At 41.1% G+C, this 11,182-nt stretch overlaps 1 protein-coding gene across 1 annotated transcript in view; it reads left to right on the top strand.

The window, feature by feature from the left end:
- Positions 1 to 3,643: 3,643 nt before the first annotated feature.
- ALPK2 (alpha kinase 2) overlaps positions 3,644 to 11,182 on the top strand; it is a 42,606-nt gene continuing 35,067 nt past the window's right edge. Inside the window, exon 1 of the mRNA XM_062599597.1 lies at positions 3,644 to 5,171. Within this exon, the coding sequence (XP_062455581.1) occupies positions 3,762 to 5,171 (1,410 nt within the window). The 5' untranslated portion in view covers positions 3,644 to 3,761. The remainder of the gene's footprint in view (positions 5,172 to 11,182) is intronic.

Genomic DNA, 11,182 nt, shown 5'->3' with positions numbered 1-11,182 from the left:
GATCCCCGCTCTCTCCAGCTAACCCTGAAGCCTACGGCCCACAGCGGCTGCTGATATGGGTCCTCCTCCCCTCCCTCCGATACACAGAGTGGATTCCAAGTAGCTGACCTTGGACATCCAGTCCATCCAACAGCTGCCCAGGATCCCTGGTCTCCCCAGCTGCTGGCACCTGGGCATGTGAGCCCCCAAGGCCCACAGTGCCACTAGAATTGCTGGTACAACAATTGCCCTTTTGTCCTCAGCTACCTTATGCGCAGACACAAAATCTCATCCACAAACAAATTCAGCTACCATCACTATGCTGACGTCTCGCAGATTTACTTTTTAACTCAGTAGATCTCTCTAACGTGTTTTTGGGGGTATTGAGCTCTAAAGGGCTAAAACAGAAGTTCACCTAATCCCTCACTGAACACTTCTCTCTTGCTTCCTTAGTTTCTGTGGGGAGAAGCATTGCCATCCCACCGACTACTCTATCTTGTAACCTATGCAACGTCTTTGACTTTGACCTCTGTAAATCCTCTTACTGAAGCTCTACATGTGCTGTGTTTTTTTCCATGACATCTAAACATACAGAAAAGCTTTAATGGTGACTTAAAATCTGCAGTTTTGACAAAAGTGTTCTTAATGCGTTCCTGCTCATAAGCTGTTAAAGGTACGGTAGGAATTGTTTCCTAGTGTATCACTTTGGTCACATCTTCTCACAGATTGGATAAGTTTGGAAGGGACCTCTGGTGATGGTCTAGTCCAACCCCCTGCTCAAAGCAGAGTCAACCACTGCAGGTTACTCTGGGCTGTACCCTGTAGGGATCTGAGTATCTCCAAGAGAAAAGATTTCCAGTTTCCGTTCATTTCTGCATCAAGGGTAAACTAGCTGTCTTGCTCTTAAAGCTCTCTCGTCGTCAATGATCTTTCTACCTTCATCTCTTACTCAGTAGCTGGTGGGGTGCCTATAGCCTCCGATAAGCCAAAGCAGCTGTCACTGCCTGTCAGGTCATACTTCAAGTGCCTTTATGATTTCTTCAGTGCTCCTCTTCAGACCTGGAAGAGGCTTTTTACAGACATTCAGATCTCTCATTGAGATCTTCCTTTGCAGTCAGGCCTACAAATACTAAATGTCAAACTGCCACTATGCTAGAGCTTGCAACAGCTATTTTTTGTTTCCTTGTATTCTCTTCATCTGTCTACTCATTTGTTGTCTTGTATCAGATTGCAAAGTCTCTGGTACAGGGACCATCTTTTAATTTGTGTTTGAAAATACTAGCACAGTGGAACACTGCTCCATGTTAGCAAGCAATACTGTAAAATAAAATATTAAGTTTAGGAAGGAGGACGTATTCTGAGTCACAAAGCTGTAAAACTATTTGGCTCAGCTTTAAAAAATTTAGAAAACAAAAAGCGGTCAAATTGTCAACACACTTTGGACATCAACCAGCGATACTGTGTTGTGAGTTACATGAGATGGGCAATGGTGCTCTGTTCAGGTTCTGATTTAAGTCTGTCATCATCATCTCCTGTCCTCCTCATATGTTGTATGTGGTGTATTCACCTCCTCTGCTTCTCGTTCCTAGTTAATCTGCGCATCACAGGAGAAAGAACAGAGCCTCCATCATTTTTGGAGTGTTGTATGTTGGGGATTTTAACATTTCAGATAAATACCTGTATCTCTAGCTGGCCTTTTCCCAGCTTTACACCCTGCTTTATGCTCGTATGGATCTGTGAAACACTCAAAAAGAATATATTACATACAGATCTGGATAAAATTAAACTTAGCTTTATAAAAATTACTTTGAATTCCTATAGTATTTACTAAGGAATTAAACGCCTTTTGATCAGTTTTAGAAATGTGCTGCAGAAACTATTAGCTTCTCTGTAACATTATCAAAGAATCTGCAGAACAGTCAATGCTCTGCTAAATACGTTAAGGGCTTTTTTCCATAAAGAGTATACTGGTTCCCTTGCATAAGGTAACCATGTGGAAAAGGTGTTTGTGTCAGGGTTTGTCCCAAGGAAATGAAAATACACCCAGCTGCTTTGTGCTGTTTACATGAGAGGCGGATTCCAAACAAGCCCGTACAAGCGCCTTGCTATCTAACCATTCAGCTTTAATCTGGCTCCGTGCGTGTTTTCTTACTAAGTGTCTTTGATCAGTGTCTGCAGTGGGCTGTGGCACAGCTGGCTGCTGGCAGCTCCAATATCTGCTCTGCTTGAAGCTCTGCAGGAAGCAGAGTGGTACTGAGTGCTTGAAAGAGTATCAGGAAAGGCTGCTGTACTAGGATACTAGACGGCTTGGGATCCTGCAGCCAGGGGAGATATGTTAATCAAGAAAAGGGTCACAGTAGGAGAAGTAGAGGGAAGGGAAAGGAGAATGAGGAGAAGTACCTTTACACAGCTTCATGAGATTAGCAGGGCAGCAAAGATTTTTTTTCTGCTATTTTTCATGCCATACAAGTTCTATGAATAAATACAGGACATTGTTTTTAAGAATTGTTAATCTGGTGTCTTTTGTGAGACCAAATGTACTTGAAAGTGAGTTCTGCTACTTTATTTTTCCCTGATGAGTGAATCCCTGGATTGTATTGTGATTAGCAGGGATACTCTGAAATAAAGAATGACCCAGAGGGCCTCTAGTAGTATACAGAGGCAGACCCAAGGTATCTGAAATCCTAAGATTTGGAGATTTTTTAGAAAGCAAAAATTTTTTGGAGAAAGAAAAGAGTTAGAAGAGCTTCCGTATTTCTTCATGTTCAGCTGATGGAAGGCTTTTGGTATGCTTAAGTTTGTTTTACAAAAACTGCTTTGCAGCACCATTTTGCTACTGCACAACTGTTGGAAAGTAAGACATATATGAAGGGGAAACAGGAACTGGCCAGCCTCATTCCATTGTTCTCTCTCCACGGAAATGGCAAACATCAGGCCAAAATACAACAGTTACTTTTAACAAAGATAGCCCCATAAAATTTACTCCCCCCTTGCCAACTGATTGTTCCATGTATTACTACAGACAGATTTTTGGAATGTTTCTGAGCTGCAGATTCAAAAAATAGCCTACTATTGTGCCACAGTGACTATCAAAATAGCAGGTGCTTGGTAGCTGTAGAAGTAATGCACATTTACATGAGTCTGCAGATTTCTTTCTGCAGTTAGGTATGGTTAAATGAGATGCATTTTCTTTGCTGCTAAGTGCACATGCAGGCATGCATAAGAACTTGTTTTCCCAGAAAAAATCAGTCTGGACAGCTACAATGTGTTCCCACTAAGTGGCTCTGTGTAGATAGCAGGCTTTCTAGTTACTGCTGATAAATGTTCATCATTTTAAATATTTATTTATTTTTTTTAGTTCTTGCAACTGTATGTCAACTTGTTATCTTTTAGAAAATAGTAAACCCATTTTTTAAATTGTTATAAAGTTCAATTTTCTTTTATTTGCAGGTGTACAGAGCAGGCTGCTGTACTTTATTGGACAGTATGCAGAAACCCTTTGGCAGCTACAATGACCCACTGTACAGCATTCATTAAAATGGAAAGAGATACAAAATTCAAAATTTTCCGAAAGTTGGTTGCTGACCTAAGTGACAGTGTGGGAAACTTCAGAGCAAAATGAGCAGAATGAGACATGTTTTGCATGATGCAAGAGTCACCACTATGAGGGTTACTCCATCTTAATTTCACCAGATTCTGACCCTTCAAAAAGCAGTGATTTATTGCTTGAGAAGATTAGAAAACCAGAAGTATTTTCCTCATGTGAGAAATCCTATGGAAGTATGCCTAACATGGATAACAATAGGGATGTAAAAAACATATTTAAAACCCAGGAAAATACTTCCTGCCTAAGGGATGTGTCAGAGAATGGTGGTGGTCTAATTCATTTTAACACAACAGTTAGTGTCACTGCTGGAAAAGCAACAAAATACTGCGGCAGACAGGTGCATTCCAGCCCCACAGATCTGATCACTTATCACACTGACAACTGTTGCCTTAACACAGGAGACACTTTTTCTAGTCAGTCTGTGGAAGTTGCCCTCACATGTGAGAACAATGAGCAGGGTAAACCTCTAACCATGAATACTCTGTTCAATGAGCAGGCAGATATTCCTGTAGTAAATCACCATTATTTTGTAAAAGAAGATTCTGAAAATTCTGGCACTCTTCTGGAGATTCATCCAAAGAAAAGTCTAAGCATAAATGATGACTCTTCTGATGATGACCTAGGGCATTTTGAATGTTCAGATGTGCTGACAATCCATGAAAATGAAATCTGGGAAAAGAAATTGCAGTTTTTATTAGAAAGTGATGATGAAGATGATTTAAAACTGAGTAAGGATTGTGATGGGTGTGCTTACTTCCTCAGTGAAATGCCTTGTCTGTTTCAAGTGTCAGATAACACTGTGCCTATGGATATCACCATTGGCTTCTGTGGTCATCACTCAAAATTCAAAGGAGTAAATGTAAGGAGAGATCCCTCTACCAGCCAGTCAACTTTGCAGTCAGAGATGACTCTCACTGTTGGACACCACCAAGGTAAAACTACCAGTCGCCAAGATAAAACTACCAGTTTGAAAGACAAAGAGAAGTATAAACTGCCTGTTGCTTCTACAGCCATTGGAAATGACTATCCCAGAATTGAAGAAGAAAGTAATGGAAGTGGTCACTCAGCTGCAGATTTCTCAGTTGACAAATCACAGGACGTGGATAATGTACTTGCAAAGGCGGACTCCTCAACTAGTCATATAGGTGCTTCTTTGACAGATCAGGCTTCAGAGATAATGTCAGAAAATAATATGGACAAAGACTTACCAGGTGACAGCTCATTGCAACTAGAGGAGGGAAGAAGAAATCTGTCAGAGGAAAAGTCAAGGCTTGCTGTCTGTACCTTAACAGAAAATCTAAGAAGAAACCTTTTAAAATTATTAAACCCTAAGGAGCTTTGCAGATATGTAAGTAATATAGGACAATCTTTTCAGACTGCAGCTGAGGTTGGACAATCCAGTACTCTGTTTCCCTGTCAGGATGGTGTCATTTCAACACAAATCCATGAGGAGACAGAAAGCCTGCAAATGCAGGCTGGTTTGTGTCAAACACAAGAGGCAGATAAAGACTGTCATTGGGAATGGAAAAGGACTTGGGGCCTGTCGGAGCAAAATCAGGTGCCAGATGAAAGTGTCTCACAAAGGGTAAGTACAGTGTTTATCATTTAATAGAAAGAGCTGTTCTGCTGATTTGAATGCACTTTATTCCTGTTTGTGACAAAATAATGTACGATGTAAATTACTTCGAAAGATACTATTCATGCACTTCTGAATGACAGCTACTGCTGGGAAGGAAATCTGGTTTTGAAAAAGGACCAAATGAACCATAAGCTGTTCTAATTATAGAGTGAGGCTGATAATAGTAAGAGGCACTAATGGGACTCTGGACAGCTGGATAGGGAAATCTGATATTTAGGCTACTGCATAGGTTTTATCCAAGGAATGTCTCTACCAACCCAGAAAGTTTCTCAAATTCCTATTGTGAGCAGAGAATATTTTGATTTACTTTTTTTTCAGTTGATACTCAGAAAAACAAATTGTCATCCACCTATGCTACTGGAAATATAAAATAAATCAAGAGAAGTTTGCTCTGAATTTACACCAAGAAGGGGAATTCGATCCAGAGAGCTCATGTTAGAGAAGTGAGCAGAGTATTGCTTTTTTAAAAATAAAACAACGGAAGATTCAGATATTCCAAAGAAAATGTAAAAATAGTTAAAAATCAAACCCAACGTGATATTCTCCTCATATTTGTATTATTTTATGCTGTTGGCCAGGAAATCAGCTAGGGAAATCAATACATTTGCAGTGACTGATATGATGCTACACCAGTTTGCATAAGCAGGAGAAGTGGATCATACTTTTTATTTCACATAGTAAAGAGAGAATATATATTAAAGAATATTAAGTCATGAATAATCTTATTCTTTATAATCCACTTAATGCAGAATGCACAGAAAAAAAATTTATGAGAAATAGGCACACATTTTTTTCCATTTCCATGTGCTTTTCTTCATCTGTATTATTTAATGAAAAATATCTCCCTGATCTGAATAACAGTCTAACTTTGAATCTGATCACTGGGGTGTTTTAAGCAATCAAAAATTATTGAATTCTTCTGCCTGAAAAGCACACATAGGGCTTGCCTCATATTCTGGCCTTTCTCCATTTTTATAGTACATAAAATCCCAATCACATTTTAGCAGTACATCATATTCTTGTGATGTGACTTAAGGAAGTTCTGCCTGTACATGAGGGGGAATTTCTTCCCTGTGAGAGTGACGGAGCCCTGGCCCAGGTTGCCCAGAGAGGTTGTGGAGTCTCCTTCTCTGGAGATCTCCAAGGCCCACCTGGATGCAACCATGTCTACCATGCTGTAGGTGACTGTGCTGAGCAGGGAGGTTGGACTAGATGATCTCCAGAGGTCCCTGCCAACCTTACTGATTCTGTGATTCTGTGTAGAATACCTCCTATTGAAATTAGCCTACTGAGAATTTCTTGACAGTATATATTACCATGGTTTGCATGAGGCATTTTTGCATTTTTTTCTCCAACTACAGTAAAGTAATTTCAATCCCAGGACCCTATTAGCAAAAAGCAGCTACAGTAGGTTACTATGAGTGCCCTGGCCAAATTTCATCTTGGCTAGGCTTGCTAGCTGCAATCTGTATGTGTGTCCATGTTCAACATTTTGTTACAGTAGGTAACAAATAAATAGAAAAAAACTCAGTATATAGAAAAATGCTAGAGATGAGAATGGACCAAAGTCATGTTTTTAAGCACTCATGAATGAGGATGAAATTTAGGTCTAAGTTCAAAATTATGTGATCATAAAAATGAGCCAACAGAAGTATCACATCCAGAAACTACTGTTTGTAGCACAAGAAAAACGTGGGCAACTCCTCACCACTTCAGTCCCATATAGTGAGCCAGAAACTCCTCATCAATCTCCTAGTGTAACCTAAGAAAGGCAATAAAGAATCAACCTTGTAATGCTACACACAAGCTTACGTAAAACTGCACTGCGGTGTTAGCTGGAGCCCAGCAGCTGGGACAGCTCTGCCGGAGCAGGGTGCGGAGCTCACAGAGAAAAACACCGCTAACCCCTTGTGACAAGTTTTGTATATGCCCTGTCTGTGTGGTGGATCAGGTCTGCTGGGGAGTGTGTAGCAGCCACAGAACCGCGGTGCTAATTGCTCAAGGATTTACACTTCCTTTTCTCCCCGTTCCCTTTTTGCCAAGTTGCCTCTAACTGGAACAGCCTTTGCCGTCTGTCTGTGCAGCAACTGCTGTTCTGCTCTTCTTTCCATCAGACAGGCAAGGTGGAGGTTCTTGACTCCTCCCATGACCTCAAGGTCTAGCTCTAGTGACATTTTGTATTTATTTAATATTTCAAAGAAGCTTAATTAGTAATTGGTTATAAAAGCCGACTGTGCTAGCTGTGGTGTCACATACTGTATAGAGAGCCAGGAGGTCCAGTGTTCAGCCAGTAGCCCCAGCACAGAGTAGTGCTGGTGTCATTCCTGAATTGCAGAACCCATTTCCAGGGCCTGTCAAATGTCAGCAATGTTCACAGAATCGCAGAAGGGTTGAGGTTGGAAGGGATCTCTGGAGATCATCTAGTCCAGCCTCCCTGCTCAAGCAGGGTCACCTAGAGCATGTTAGACAGGATCACGTCTGGGCAGGTTTTGAGTATCTCCAGAGATGGAGACTTTACAACCTCTCTGGGCAACCTGCCCCAGCGCTCTGTCACTCTCACAGTGAAGAAGTTTTTCCTCATGTTCAGATGGAGCTTCCTGTGCTTCCATTTGTGCCCGTTGCCTCTTGTCCTGTTGCTGGGCACCACTGAAAAGAGTCTGGCCCCATCCTCTTGACACTCTCCCTTCAGGTATTTGTAGACATTGATAAATCCCCCCTCAGTCTTCTCTTCCCCATGTTAGTGAAGTCCTGCTGGAACTGACAGGTTCAAAGGGTTCCTGGGGCATAAGCAAAATACGTATCATTTGGACTGAATGCCCCAAGAAGAATGGCATGTGCTATTTGCCTGTTTCTAAAGCATTTTTCCTATTCATTTTTCCTGTCCCCTGTTCATCCTTTCAGAAGATCCCCTGTATTCATTATTTTGTTCTCACTGAAGTCCAGAACAGTCTGTTCTCATAAAATGTGAGTGATACTTGGTTTTACCTTCCTCACATAAGTTTACATCATTTCAGTTTTTACATCAGCTTATTTTAACTTTATTTTACAGAAGGGAGAGAAGTAGGACGAACACAGATCATCCAAGTAATTGGGTAATCTTGTTATGAACAGAAAGTATTTTGCTGAGCACGTCCTACCTCTGCTTTGTCAGATTCCAGCATAGCCAAAATGTCAAGAATTGCGTAGGCCAGTGAAGCTTTTGCCTGTGGGGCCGGTGTCTCTGTTCAGTATGTGATGAGGGTAACTGTCCGAACATTCATGTGGGATGTCCTAGAAACTGCCACATATAATGGAAAACTGCAGTTTAGAGTGTTTCACCGTTGGGGCACTGTGAAGTGCTCCCTGCTCTGCAGTTAATACAGAAATGCAGGTGCTGGTCCTGTGGTGCTACACTCCAACGCCGTGACGAGGGAGAGAGCGTGTGCTGGGAGCAAAAAGCAGATAGGCTGGGGGGAAAAGGTGGAAAGGCAAGAGAGGAGGAAGGACTTAGGTTACATGGTGAAAGAAGAGTAGAAGGAAGCTGTTAGAAGGGTGTCAGTACAGCTGTGATGGGTTGACTCTGCCAATGAGGAATCCGACTGACGCCCAGCAAATGGTTTCATACAGGCCAGTGAACAGCTCTCAGATGAGAACTGATTTAATGGCTGGGTATGAATGCAAAATGAGTGGGGACTTCTGTCCCAAAACAATTATAAGTAAAAATTACTGTGCATACCCAACACACCATTTTCTATCAGCTTATAGTTGTTTGGTTTTTCATTTGAGTTTTATTAAAGCACATATCTGTCTCTTGCCATTTGAGTGAATAATAGCTGGAAAACATGCAGGTTTTATGGTTACCTGAGATCAAAACCAAGTCACCTATAGTTTTTAATGTATTCTTGCTCTCTTTGCTGCAACTTGCCTTTGTTCACTTCCGGTTCTTTTCCAAAATCTCCAAATCCCCCAGCTTTGAGTCTTAGCAGAAATTAGGTCTCTCATTTCTCAGAAGTATGTCACTTCATTGGAAGATTTTGTACTCTGTATATAATTCTTCAGTAGTCCTTGGGTGCAAAATATCTCTCTGTTCAGTGGTTAGAATGCTTTGGTTCTGAATATTGTATTCATACTGTGTGCGGGAGAATTTGAGAGGCTATACCTCATGCTTTCTAACAGGCTGGAGTAGTTAGTTCATTCCCTTGAAAAGGGGTGGTGGTGGCTCACTGCTTTGCTCTGACTCTGAGAAGAGGTGAACATTCTCGGATGAATGTTTTCCTGACTCATTCTGTAGGATCTACACAAGGGCTGCCAGAGACCATCGCTTTTTGCTCACCTGCATTACATAGTTGGCTCCAATCTTTCCTGGGACAGACACAAAACACATAGGAAAATTCTGACTCAGCTTGCAGCATAGACCCATCACAGCTATGCATGGTCAGCTAATTGCTCTATGTTGTTTTTGAAGGCAGAGAGCTCAGCTTTCTGTCCTTAAAATATTATAGTTCTTCTTGAACTTTTTCTGCCTCTTCAGCAGAAATTTTAGTAAACTTTTGCAGGATAAAGTGTGTCTTTTCTCATGTCTTTTCTTTCACCTGTTTGGAGCACCTATACTGACATATTGCTGTTCAAACTTAACTCCATCTCAATATTTTGTCTGTAATTATATCAGTTTATTATTCTAATAAGTCTCTGAACATTATTTTTTGTGTCGTAAGAAACATTGAGAGAAAATATTAGCTCTGTTCCTGTATCATATCACAACTTCTACTGACTTGATTATTTCCTTCTGTGTTTAATTTTTCCCTCCTGTTACCCGTGTGTCTTATTCAGCACAGTAATTTACTCATGATATCTTTCCCTTTGGCATGTATGTATTTTATTCCCAAAGGCGTTGCGTTGCATTTTTTCAGATCTAATCTTGTTTTATTTCCTACTTGGATCCCTAGTCTTTTCGGTTTGTCTGTGCGTGAGGTTAGCGTGGATGATCTGTTGAAATGCGCCGACTCTCCTGGCTTCCTTTTCCAGGGCAAAAATGGGACCAGCCAGAGCCCAGACTTCAACTAGAAGTGGGACTGGAATGTGGCTGTAAGACAAAGCAGGACCCAGGAGCTGAGAGCACTCTCAGGGCCTTCATATCTTTGTAGCCTTTGACTTCCTAGCCTTTGAGTTTGCTGTTTCAAAACCTAGCAAATGCTGCAGTTTTCACAAATATACTGACTGCTCTGTCTGCTAGATTAGTAATGAAATTAAATAGCACATCTTGCTCAAGTGCTATGTTACCAGGCCTCGTACACTGAAAACTCTCATTATGAATCAAGTATTTATTTAACGAAATCCTACCAGATTTGGCACTAATTGCATTTTGTTCTGGTTCTTGAACTGCTCCCATTCCCACAGTACCCTATGTGATTCGGCCTCTCTGTAGAGGCTTTAGAGAACCCAGACAACAACTGATGAAGGTAATTACCTAACCTTCCCTCCAAACACCAGCAGGAATCATTCCCAGTCAGGTTGCTGTGCGATTTTCCCTTAATTGTAAATGATCTTAGATTTCATGGGTATCAGTTCAGCACTTTTCACAGAATAATTTACTGTTAAGAATAATAAAAGAAGCTAAAATGGAAAACAGCCATACTATAGGCTGCACCAGACTGATGTTTACTTCTGTAAAACAAGTAACTGATGTTTCCCCTGGGTCAATTTCTCGGGCACAAGTCTGGAACCAGAGTACTGGTAGGATTGCTCCTATTTGAAAATACTTCCTGCTTTTCCCTCAGCGTTTATGTCATGCTGATGCAATGGTGTACGTTGCAGCACAGCCCATCTGTATAACGTTGCTTAGAATGCCCCCCAATATTTCCTATTGCATGTTAATTCAGTGTTATTTAAAGACAGTCATTGAACAGTGTAGCATTACTTCGTTGCTGAACTGATGACACAGCCTGCCAAGCTTCACAGTCAGCCAGGTCAAAAAATTA

This window comes from Rhea pennata, chromosome Z (genome assembly GCF_028389875.1).
Source record: "Rhea pennata isolate bPtePen1 chromosome Z, bPtePen1.pri, whole genome shotgun sequence".
Lineage (NCBI taxonomy): Eukaryota > Metazoa > Chordata > Aves > Rheiformes > Rheidae > Rhea > Rhea pennata.
The sequence above is the reverse complement of the archived record's forward strand: the minus strand, read 5'-3'. Positions and strand labels throughout refer to the sequence as shown.